This window comes from Triturus cristatus, chromosome 6 (assembly GCF_964204655.1).
Source record: "Triturus cristatus chromosome 6, aTriCri1.1, whole genome shotgun sequence".
Lineage (NCBI taxonomy): Eukaryota > Metazoa > Chordata > Amphibia > Caudata > Salamandridae > Triturus > Triturus cristatus.
The window spans coordinates 1,121,759,854-1,121,772,426 of NC_140589.1; the positions used below are offsets into that span (position 1 = coordinate 1,121,759,854).

The 12,573-nt window shown below is 46.5% G+C and overlaps 1 protein-coding gene across 4 annotated transcripts in view; it reads right to left on the reverse strand.

Moving 5' to 3' along the window:
• LOC146821059 (HAUS augmin-like complex subunit 3) overlaps positions 1-5,319 on the reverse strand; it is a 291,423-nt gene extending 286,104 nt beyond the window's left edge. Inside the window, exons 1-2 of one of the 4 annotated variants that reach the window (XM_085612014.1) lie at positions 5,126-5,319; positions 4,986-5,051 (exon numbers count right to left, since the gene is read on the reverse strand). Coding sequence is in view for 1 of the 4 variants with exons in the window: in XM_085612013.1 (XP_085468139.1) it covers positions 5,126-5,207 (82 nt within the window). In the remaining 3 variants the exon portion in view is untranslated. Of the gene's footprint in view, positions 1-4,985; positions 5,098-5,125 lie in introns of those variants that run through there. The other 3 variants (XM_085612016.1, XM_085612013.1, XM_085612015.1) reach the window with 3 other exon arrangements.
• Between the last annotated feature and the right edge of the window lie 7,254 nt (positions 5,320-12,573).

Genomic DNA, 12,573 nt, shown 5'->3' on the forward strand with positions numbered 1-12,573 from the left:
GTTTACCTGCATGAGCACCTAGGGGGGGGAGGACACAGATTTGTTTGGTAACAAATGCGGTGTAGATCTAGTTGACACCCGTGATGTCACAGGATTTGAAGCAGAACTCTGGTATTCCCTCAAGTGCTGGATGAACAATCTGATCAGGTAGGGACAGAACTGAGTCAACCGGGTAGGCCTGAATTAAGCCATAAGGTGGGGGTTGAACCGGGGAGTGAACTCTGGCCAATCTCCCCAGCGAGGAACGTTTAGTATACTCCAATTCAAGAGACACTCGGCGTTCCGCTAATGCGATCTCTTTATCCAAGACCGAAGTAGCTCTTATAATGAAGTTATCTAATGTCCCAGCAACACCAAAGTTAGAGCTTCTCCCAGTTGATTCACGGCTACCTGCCATAATCAAATAAAAATAAGTAATCAATGCAAAAACACAAATTATACTATTAATAATAATGATAATGCACACAGCCCCTAACACCGGGGCACAAGCTTGCGTTTTAATGGTCCCGCCCTTGTCCCGGGCTATTCTCCAGCATACCAACTAAGTGGCCTCTTAACCAGAAGTCAATGGCGTTGGGGAGGCCCAAATTCAGGCGAGTTCAGGTGAGGCAATCAAGGGGCTCCTGGGACTAAAAAGTCCCACGCAGACCTACACAGGCCTCCTTCAGGTAGAGAGCGTCAATATTATCGCCCCCCCCCCCCCCACGTAGGAAAACGCAGGAAACACAGACACAAAACCTTGATGACAGAGCCTTAAATCCCCACCTGCGCACTATCTCAGCAGTCTCAACAGTCACCCCAATCCGGTCACTTTCCACCTTTTATAACCCTGATTTCAATGCTAATGTTGTGTAGATCCGTATGAAATAGTTGAAATCCTCACATGCCGCGCACCATTCTCAGCATTCAATCGTTAGATGCTGATAAGTAAAAAGCACTCCCACGAAGAAACAACAGAGATGATCACTGTACCTTTCTCATCAATCCGAGTACAAGCACAGGGGCCCGAGAATTGGGGAGGCTGGCCCTGCCCTGGCTCCTACTGGCGATGACGGGCCCGCCCGCGCTGCGGGAGGCGCTCGCAGTATTTATGGGCCTCAGCGCCATCTAGTGACGCTAGACGTATGCCTCGCACAGCCCCCTGGGAATTGTAGGCGATGCTCGAGCCGTTTCCCTCACGGCGAGATCAAGAATGACAGGAAGCAACACTGTTGGGAGGATTAAGGTGCAGAAAGAAGGAAGCCCTCCAGCCGTTCCCCTCATGGCGTAGGTAAGTTCAAGTTAGGCACGTCCCCTTTCATAACTGGAGTCACTACTAACCGAGCCCGATCTTTTGGAGAAGCTGGTTGAACTCTCGTCAGAGTAAGTGTCATTGGTCGAAAACTGGTAATCCTCTTTCGTGTAAGGCTACACCTTCTCTCGGTCAAAGCGTTTTACATCCTTTTGCAGTTTATTGATTTTCTGTTGACTGAGGTATTCTTTGTGCTCATTCATTTCTTCATTAATTTCTGCTAATCAGGACAAAGGCTGTGATTGTAATGCCTGTTTTGAGTGCATTCTCTGCTATTGTGATCTGGATCAAGAGGGCATCAGAAAGGCATTTGGCAGTGTTGATAATAAGGACCTGCTAATCATGCGTGCACTTCCATGCGATCTTTGACCATTCCTTGCGGAAAGTGATATCTTCAAGGAAGATTCTGGGGTCAGGGTAACAAGTAAACCATTAGGGGCTGTATTAGTCCTGAGGTACTCTGTAATAATTTACCCATGTAGGGCTGTTTTGATGTGTTGCTTCCTCACGGCTGCTAATGCCTTCCAGTCCTCCGTCTTACTCCCTGATGCGGTGTGCCTTTCCAACTTAACTAGTAAAGGTGCTCTCAGGATTTCCGCTATGGTATCATCGTCAAAACTAAGGCCAAGATTGTCCGTCATATTGGAACGGGGGTGGGAGGGAGAAAAACCCAGTATAAAAAATGTGCCCCAGTTACCTATATAAGACAAATGGGTAGGTCTCGTGCAGTACGTCCTTGTCGAGGTAGTGATGGAGGAAAGGAAAAGGAAGTAAAGAAACAATGTCCCACGGCTGGCTGCCGTACTAAATATCTAATACACAAATAGAGGGACGGGAGTTTAGAAAAAGATGTCGAGTACCCGTGCTCCCAAGGTAGGACGTCTAAATTACGAGAGAGTAACTGTTCCTATGAGTAAGTGCTAGCCCTTTTGGCAGCGTAGAGTATAGGTGAGAAGCGAGAGTAGTTGGCATACGCCTCTCTTAGTCAGTGAGTGAAGGTTGGATGCATGGGGAAATCCTTAAATTTGAAGAGTAGCCCTCACACACCTGCTAAGGTGTCATGATTCATCATTTGGCGTTGTGCTCAACGTGTAAGTGATGCTGCAGTCCCCCACGGGCCAGGCGAGAGGGCTCTTTGGTGGAGATCTTTTTAGAGGCACGCTACAGTGGTAAGGAGTTCCATATTCTGGTCACGTTTTCTGAGCAGGATAGTGCCAGAAGTCATTCCTTTTTAAAAAGGTCAGAGGTCCTAGCAAAAGTCTGTTGGCATTTCGTGATGGTCTGGTGCTTCTAGATAGCTTATGTTTGTCCACAAGGTAAGGAGGATTGGATGTGTGTAAGCCCATTGGGGTCATACAAGCCATCTTGTATATGATCATAGTCTCAATGTCAGCCACCAGCGAGTAACCAGCATAAGCAAGGTGTGATCATTCCTTTCATTGTCCATATATCACCATACCCCAGCCGAAGTTCCTACTTGTATGGTCCTACAATCTGGTTTCAGTCGTTATGCAAGGTAGCCAGAATGTTCAGGGATGTCATCCTCAGGGTTTTTCAAGCATTCCACAAGCCTGTCTGTAGTGAGAGTCAGACCACAGGACGACACTGAAAGTAAGTTTATTGCAGAAAATGAAGCCAGGTTCTAGCCTTACCTACAGAGCAACGACCTTTCCTCACCTCTTGGAATAGTACTGCTCCCTCAAAGCCCGCCCACCTCAGCAATGTCTCCCTCCATTTGGGAATCTGGGGGGGGCTGACAGGGGCCTTCCATTTCATAGTGATTGCTCGTTTCACTAGCACACATGCCAAATCCACAAATCTTCTACTGACTTTGTTTAGCTGGACGGGGAATCCCCCCAGCAGGCAAAACAATGGAGTGCATGGCAGGTGCCTGCCTGCAATTACTCCTTCCCAGGATTCTCGCAGTTCCGTCAAGCCCAGACCATATGTAGCATCTCAGCTCTCTGTTCCCCACATCTAGGGCACCTCACATCTTGTGCCACAAAATGCTGCAATATTTTTCCTGGTGTAAGACACACCCTACGCAAGAAATAATAGTTAATGAGGTTAAATCTGGCGTTATGGGAGACCGTGTACATGTTAGTGAGTATCTTGGTCCAGTGTGATTCAGGAATCGGTCCTGCAAAGTCCTCTTCCCATTTTAGACATAGCTCTTCCAATGGCACGTGTAAATCTGTGGTTAAAGCTCTATAGAGGAGTGTGATGGCATGCATCCTTCCAGAGGAAGTACATGTGTGGCTGCCTAGGTGCACTGCTGTCCCAGTTTTTCCAGTGGTTTAGTATAGTAATAGACAGTGCGCGGTGCAGTAGAAAGAGCCCCGGGTAAATCTTATAAGCCTCTGCAAGATCTTCAAAGGAAAGAAGTATGCCATACCTCTAGAGATCATCCAGCTGGGATGAGGCCATCCTTGTCCACTCCGTCACCCCGCATAATGCACCGGTTTAGTTCATACATTCTAGGACCTGCAAGGTAATTCTGGTCTTTATGGCAGCGAGGTGCTGGAACAGAACACTAGTACTGGTAGTATCACTGCGATCTCTCTCCAAAGGACGTAACCGGATATGCAACCATTAATTGAGAAGTGGCTAATAAACCCTAAGAACCATACTACTTTTTGGATAACGAAAGTTGCAACTATAGGTGAATATGGAAGCTCTCCTAAATCCACACGCTCTTCCTCGTGTTTTTACCCTGACCCCACCTCAAAGCTTCTAAAATTAGCAGGTCCAATACTTGGAGTTCATCACCGAGTCGGTCCAGGTTTTCCATTGTGGCACGTGTTCCTGCTTATTCTAACTAATAAAATCAGAACCACAAGACCTGGAATGAAAAGCAAAACCCTGGTTTGCACATGCTCCGCTGCTCACACAGACCTGGAAACTTGAGAGATCTGCTTCTGAATAGAAGTAAACTTTAGGACAGTGAAATAGTTTTCTCTGCCAAATGACAATAAAAACTACGGAGCTATCAAGTTTCCCAAGTTCATGTGTTAGTAACTTATTCAGCCGTCGTTCCTCCTTCGTACGCTGTGAGTTGTAGTCCTGTCCGATTTTAAAAAAAAGAGGTGCATTTGTGGGGTGGTGGGGGGGGGGGTGCAAAGGACTACAACACCAGTGAGTGTGAAGCAAAACCTGGACTGGGCGATCTACTCTCGCACGAAAAGCTGAGAACTCCGAATAATTCCACTAGGAATAAACATAATTTGTTACATTTTAGCCAGCGTCTCTTTAAATATTATTAAACCAATTAGAATTAATTATAAAATAGAAGAAAAATACATTAGTTCAGCCCGTTGTAAAGTAGAATAAAAAAATATATATACTAAAATGTAAACGCTCTATATGGTGTATAGGCCATGCACGCTGCTGACTACCACTCCCTAATGCTACAGAAGAGGAAGTGTGCCTTAGCACGCTTAATTTTTAAACTTGAAAAAGTACTGGTGAGACAAGACATCTCCCAAACACGCACATCTCGCATCTTAACAAAATGTATTTCGGTAATCCAACCGCAAAGTGGATACCTACTCAAATACGCAGACTTGTGAACAAAAATAACTCCTCCTCTTAATAGATTAAAACGAGGAAGATCCTGTTGCATCGCCAGAACCCTCAAAACTAAGAATAAGAAAAACTATGAATTTCCATCGTATGCGCACCACGACTGACTCACCAGCACGGTTGATTCCACGCCTGACCTAGAGAAGCGACCTTTCACTGCACCGGAAGGACTAACGCTCTGCAAGGAACAAAAAAATAAGGGGTTGAGAGACCAGCCACCAGGTGCGGTCAATTAACGTGTGGATCGATTACCTGGAAGCGTGTGTCTTGTCTGTACTTTATCCATGAAGCAGTGGATGAGCTGCAGCGAACAGCTCTCGTTTTTACCGTTCATAATCCCATGAACAGGCTATGGTGACACCCTCCTCCTCCTCCTTCGTCGTTATGCGTTTTTGCCGGGCCTGTATACTTTTCTGCAAGACGGCTTCCTACGTCGTGCCCTGTGTGCTCTGCATGATTTTTCTGTCCCGCAGATCAGTGCTGCCCCTTGTTGATCTCCACCAGTAGAGAGCAGTGTGCGATAATTCTTGAAAAATAGGAACCTTATGCACGCGCTAGGCCATTGGTTTTCCGCACAGGTTCCCCGACTGCTCAGAAAATTAAATATCAATAGCAGAGTAATAACAAGCATTTGTAATGCAATCAGTCTCGCATTTGTGAAAGTTAGAGCTATTGGCTTTGTAAATGACAATGCTTTTTACTTATGTTTATGGAGTGAATGTATGTGGTGTGGAGTAGAATTATGTGGGTTGGATTGAAATTGTTAGTTGCGGAAATGTATGACGTGGAATAGTGTGGTGTAGAGGGGATTTGTGTATTGGAATTATGTAGTAATCGTGGTATTGAGTGTGCTGGAATTGTGTGTAATCACTGGATGTTAAACAAGCCTCCCACTAATTAAAAAAACAAATTTTTATATACAAAGAATCATGTGCGCTTACTACACACCTCCTTTGTATTTGTAAAAGGATCATCTGCAGTATGGCCCATGTAATATTTCATTGTATTGAAAGGGTCTAAGACATAAAAGTAAAGTTACAAAATAAAATGACACTTAAAAAAATACCCCGTCTACACACTGTACAAGTTGCTCAGTGCAGTAAGTCATTTACCAGACGTTTTACTGAGCTTGTTGGCACACAGAGTTAATAACTGTCAAGTGGCTGAACGCCATGCAGCATCCCCTTAGCAAATTATGTTTGTTGGTGTTTGCACTGGACAAGCACATAATCCAAAAGGTAAACACAAAACTGCAAATCACACAATGCAGTCTTCCTGCCCCCCCCCCCCCCCCCCCAAAACGGAATGAGGTAAATTGAAAAACAGTTCTCTTCATTTTCCACTTAGCATATTTTCATTACAAGGAAATTACATGATAAAATTTGCAAGACAGTTCCGAGCTGCCTGCAGCTGGAGATACCACTGTTTGCCTAGATGTATGTATTTTCTAGTTTACCTTTCAACCACAGCAGCATTGTGTTTTCATAAATAGGAACCTCCGAAAACAACTGACTCATGTAGAAAGGAAAATATACAGCCTTCCCCCGCTATTTGTGCTTGAGGCTGCATTGTCTGGTTAATGGGAGTGTTCTTTTTATATGCCTCCCATTCCTGCTAGTGTGAGGAATGGAGCAGTAAAGGAAACTCCTTTGGTTACGCTGCCCATACCTCACAAGGAAAGAAACTTACTGAAAAGACTGCTACGGCTGGGTCAAATCAATACTGTTAGACCTGGCACCTTGGCGTGGGTCTCCCTTCCATTTTTTGCTGTTGCCTCATGTGTTTTTGCTGGTGTTAGATGCTTTGGGCACTGTGCCACTTCTACCCAGTGCCACAGTGCAAGTGCTTCCTATTGTAAATTGATGTATGGATTAGTGATTCCATGATTGGCTGATTTGGGTTACTGGTCAGACCCTAGTACAGTGCACCAGGAGTGCCCAGGCTTTGTAAAACAAATGATGCTGGTGGGCTTGCTGCACTGGTTGTGCCACCCACAGAAACAGCCTGTAAAAGTGTGGCCCAGGTCTGCCATTGCAGAGCCTGTGTGCAGTATGGTACTGCCATGCTGACTAGGCAAGTGCACCCACTTGCCAGTCCCTAAACCTTTCGTATTCTTCATATTAGACACCCCTATGGTAGGCCCAAGGGCAGGGTGCATTGTAAGTATAAGGTAGGACATGCCCTGGTGTGTGTGGCATATCCTAATAGTGAATTACAGCCATTTTCGTTTTTCACTATTTCAAGGCTACCTGTTCCCCATTGGCCAGAATGGGCAGTTTGATTATTACATCTTATAATCCTAACTGACTCAGGGAACTAGGTAGAAATTCGAGTTCAGTATGCCTGAACTCAGAATGATAAAATACATCTTTTAGTGAAGTTGCTTTTAACATTCTGTGTTTGAAAATACTACTTTTAGAAAGAAGGTATTTTCTTGTCTAACCATTCAAGCCTGCCTCTGCTAGGTTGTGTATTCCTTGTCCGGAGTTTGAGTGACAGGGGCTGGGGGATTCCAGGAGACGGGTGAGTCAGCACAGGGCTGAATAGAGAGATCTGCATGTAGATGGGTGGGAGGAGTTGCACCTGGGACCTGAATAGGGCTGTGCCTTCCCTCCACAATGCTGGCTCCACCTCCTGTGGTGCGTCTGATGTCTCTGCCCTGCACTGTGAAAGGAACGAAGGAGTCATGTAAAGAGAATGCTCCAGGACTGACCAGAATTGGTTTGGACTAGGCAAAGGCCTCTCTGCCTTCAGAGAACAAAGAGAAACTGTGTATACAAAGGGGGACCCAGATCCCAGAACTTTAGATCACTTTTGGGAAACAAGAAGGAACCTTTGCTGAGGAGAGGAACCAGAGAGACTGAGGAGAGACTATCCCTAAACTTGAGGGATTGGCCTGCAGTGGTTGCCTGACTACCAAAGAGAGGAGAGAGGAACTTTGTGTGTACTTTCATCAACTCGTGAAGGATCTCCAAGGGTTTGGGAAAGAGCTTGCCTCCTGCTGAAGTCTCAGGGACAACAGACTTCAACCACCCGCTCCCCAAGAGTTCTTTGGAAGTGCCTGCAGTTGTGTTGGGCTTTCTGAGGGACTGCGTGTTGCAAGGAGCTGGAAGCGCGACTCACGAAGAGGAAGCGTGTCGCCGCCACAGCCGCTGTCATCGCATCGCAGAAGCGTCTCGCAACACTGAAGAAGCGTGTCGCAGCCGCTTTCGTTGCATCACTGAAGAAGGGTTTCGCCGCTGCAGTTGTCGCATCGCCTCGCAGAAGCGTCTCACATCACTGGAGAAGAGTGTCGCTGCCGCTGTCGTCACATCACTGAACAAGGGTGTCGCCGCTGCAGTTGTCGCATCGCCTCGCCGAAGCGTCTCGCATCACCGGAGAAGAGTGTCGCCATCGCAGCTGCTGGTGTCGCATCACTGAACAAGGGTGTCGCCGCTGCAGTTGTCGCATCGCCTCGCCGAACCGTCTCGCATCACCGGAGAAGCGTGTCGCAGGGCCTGTCGTGGCTCAGAAGAATCGTTGAGTCGCCGCACGGCCGTCGGGTGTGCACGCATCGTGTTGCATCAAGAAGAAGATGCCATCTTTGTTTCATTGCACCGGATCTTCATCGCATCACAGCGTTGCAGGCCGCATCGCCACGGAAGCGCAGTAAGAAACCAACACATCACCGTCCCTGCATGTAAGGAACCGACGCATCACCTTTCCTGCAACACTTTCGTTGTATAGCGTTACACAGCCAAAGGTACATTGAACTCAAAGTGTCGCATTTTAACATCTGAATCGAACTAAGCTAATTCTACCCTTTTAAGTACAGTTTTGTGGATTTTTGTCGTTTGTGGTCTTGTGATAAGTCTATATAAAGAATACATAGGGCGTGCTGCTGTTCCCTGTTTGGTGGCGTGAAGTTGCTGTCCCCTGCTGTCCTTGGGCCGGGCTTGGCTTCGCCCTCCACACCCGCTGCTTAGCACTTACCGGGGCTCCTTTGGATATCTGACTCGGCTGGCCGGGCTTGGCTCCGCCGGACCACATCTCCCACGATCCTCAGGGGCAGGACGCCTCAGAACAACGCACCAGGAGGCGCTTAAAACTGGGCTCGGTGCTGAGTCCCTTGGCGTGCTGCTGTTCCCTGTTTGGTGGCGTGAAGTTGCTGTCCCCTGCTCTCCTGGGGCCGGGCTTGGCTCCGCCAGCCACACCCGCTGCTTAGCACTTACCGGGGCTCTTTTGGATATCTGACTCGGCTGGCCGGGCTTGGCTCCGCCGGACCACATCTCCCACGATCCTCAGGGGCAGGACGCCTCAGAACAACGCGCCAGGAGGAGCTTAAAGCTGGGCTTGGTCTCTCATCCCACGAGGACGCGCGCGGGACAAACCAGGCTAAGCCCGGGCAAAGGCGGGCCGTCTGTGGCCGTCCGGGGCTGTAAGAGGCTGGGCTGGGGCTCCCCCCCCGAAAAGTTAGCATAAATAAGGTCTTGATTACGATATACATCTTGTAACGGTAAATGGTGAAAAATAGAACATATGGTTCCTAAGCCATTGGAGGGGGTGGTGCGACCTTGGACTCGTATCTGCTGAAAGTATCCAGCATGTTATATGACGAAATAGAAAGAGCTGAAAGGAGGCTTTCGCTGGATCCTGGCCTCACTACTATCGCCCTGGTACATGACACGCCAGAAGAGAACATTTCCCAGCCTACATCACCAGGTCTTCTTCGGGATTTGATAGATAGCGACGTAATCCCCATGAGTGATCTTGTCCAGCCCCATATAGCTTTCTCTTCAGGTGATACTGAGGATGTTGTACCTAGTATTTCTACCCCCCCTGTCCAAAAAAAGAGACGAGTTACTAGGGCCGGGGGTATAGTCCCACAGAGCATGGCTAACCAACAGAGGGGGTCAAGAGTACAGAAACCTAAGTCTAAGGTAGCAAAACAAATACCTCTTAAGCTTGTACCAGAAGACCAAATAGATTCACTGTGGGCATCTTTTAAAGATAAATTAGACCAGATCCTGCATCCTATTTTAGTCAGGATATCGTCTATAGAAGAAAGAGTGATTAGTATGGAAAGGCGGTATGGGGTGACACTTTCATCTAACACTCATATTGTTCAATGTGAACCACCTTCCCCGGAGATAGAGGGCCAGCCAGCCACTTTTAGGGATCAGCCCATAAACCTACCTGAATTTCAGATACAGGCTGAATCCTCAACTGTTGGCATAGGCCTTGGCATGAATGATGAATTCCTTGTATCTAAGGGGCCTATAAATATCAGCGGCCCAGTAAAATCGGGAAACGTGGCAACCTTTGTAAGATCCACTATTAGTTCTAACCCCCCGAGTTTATATAAGATCCCAGCAGAAAGAGAGGTTTTTCAGCTTATTCCTGAGGCTTTGCCCCTAGTACTTGTTTTGGCCAATGTATCTTGCCTATGCCCTGGCAAAGAAGAATCCGTAGGCAATTTAATTATTACAGTCCTCCATTGGCTAGCAAATAACACCAATACATCTGAAAGGGGCAAACAACATTTGGCCAAGGAAATTATAATGGCCAGGAGGGTACACTGGTTGGGAAAGAGTAAGAAGAGATTTGAGGGTGACTGTATAGTCATAAATTTTTCAAGTCCCCAAGTGTTGTCAAACGTGTTAGCAAATCTATTTTCCCCCCAATATAGGGGCTCTGCTATAATTCCATTAACCCTAGATTTCTTTTACGATCGATCGTGGTGTAATGGGAATAATTTTAGGATCAGTTTAAAACCCACTTATAGCAACCTACCAATGAGAAGGGGCTTTCCACCTTTGACGGAAGAAATTAATCTGAGGAATAGATATGGGGCTCTGACAGACATGGAGGATTGTGATTGACTGCAGGGTGCCTCTAATGATGTTCTGAGCAACCTACATGTGAATGATCAAATGAATAGGCAACCGGTGCAGGGTAATGAGGGGATCCAAGTAGGACACATAACACCCACATGTCCCTTAGTGGAACTACCAATGATCATAGAGATCCCTCACAACACCAATCCTCCCATGGTGGGGTGCTCGATTCCAAATGGTGTAGAAAGACCCACTAAAATACAGACTATCATGCCAAATCCTCATCCTCTTGACAATTCCATTGCCGAGTATTCCATGGGAGGAGTGAACGAGATCGAAGAAGGAATAAAACACCTCCAAAATACGAATATTATTCTAACAAAAAAGAAAGGTTTAACCCTCCTTTCATGGAACATCGCGGGAATTGCTAATAAGGTAATATCTCCGGATTGGTGTAGATTTATTGATCACTATGACATTAATCTTTTCCAGGAATCGTGGTCTGTAGCCCCGGTCTTTCGTATGGGATTTCTTAATTTTTACATCCCTGCGGTTAAAAATTTAAAAGGTCGGCCTGCAGGAGGTCTAGTGATCTGGATTCGCCAGTCCTTGAGATGCAAGGTGCAGTAGGTCGGAGCATTATCAAAAATATCCTGGCAGTTAGACTTGAATGGCCTGATGGCCGTAAAGTAGCTATCTTTAATGTTTATGCCAGAGGACAACCAGGGGGACGTACCTCAGAGGTAATTGGAGCTCTTGATTCCCAGTTGGAGGATCTTCCATAGCAGATTGCCCCAATAGTGGGGGGAGATTTTAACACCACTTATGAACCCCTTGGCCAGGAAGACCAGGATATTTCTGCTGATCAAGACAATAGATGGGGAATCCTTAAACTTGATGTCCCGTTATAAAAAGATGGTCAGCTGCAGCAATCCAGCTCAAAGTAATGTGTCTAGAAAGGGGATTAAGAGCAGCAAATGGGAGAACTCCCTCTGATCAACAGGGAGCGAAATCCTTTGACAATGGGAGGAACAGTAGTCGGATTAATTATTTACTGGTGGATATCAGATTTTGGCACAGGCTGGTTGACATGGCCATTATACCCCGGTTAGAAAGCGACCATAACCCCCTCTGCTCGTCATTTTATGCACATAGGGGGGACCGAGTTGAGCCCATAAGAGGAGGGATAACTATCTTAGATATTGTTGCCTCTAATAATATGCGTCATGTCAAATGGGACAAATTCTCGGAGAATCCTGCTCAGTTGGCTGCACTTAAAAATGAAGTGATTGGGGAATTGATTAAATTAAATAACAAAATTAATAGACAGGACTTCCCCTGTATTATGCCTGAGGCCCACAATAATCTTTTTGCAAGACGTAAGGTATTTTTCCAGAAGCAACAACCAAGAGGAATTAGAAAACCAAAATTGGTAACAACTAAGTGGTATAATGAATCTTGTAAACTCGCTCGGTTAATGCTGAGCAAAGAATTAAGGGCTAAGAATCCCATTAAAATATGAGAGGCAAGGGATTCTTATAGGCATGCCCAGAAGGTGGCAAAAAGGCAGTGGGATGAGGACAGATGGCGGGATCTGAAATTGGCTTGTGCATCCAAGGATTCAAAGCAATTTTGGAATATTATAAAATGGGATAGGGGTGGGAAAGGAGAACCCCCCAAAACAATGTTCCTCAATCTCAATGGTTAGAATTTTTTAAACCCCAATATGCTTGTCACCGCGAGATAGAGGATTGTAGTCTCCCACCCACCATCCTTTATTCAAACAACCCGTTTACTACTGAAGACCAGAGGTAGGGCACCAGGAATGGATGGTATTCCAGCTGACATCTTCTTGAGTGATAGACCGTCCTGGTGCCAGTACTT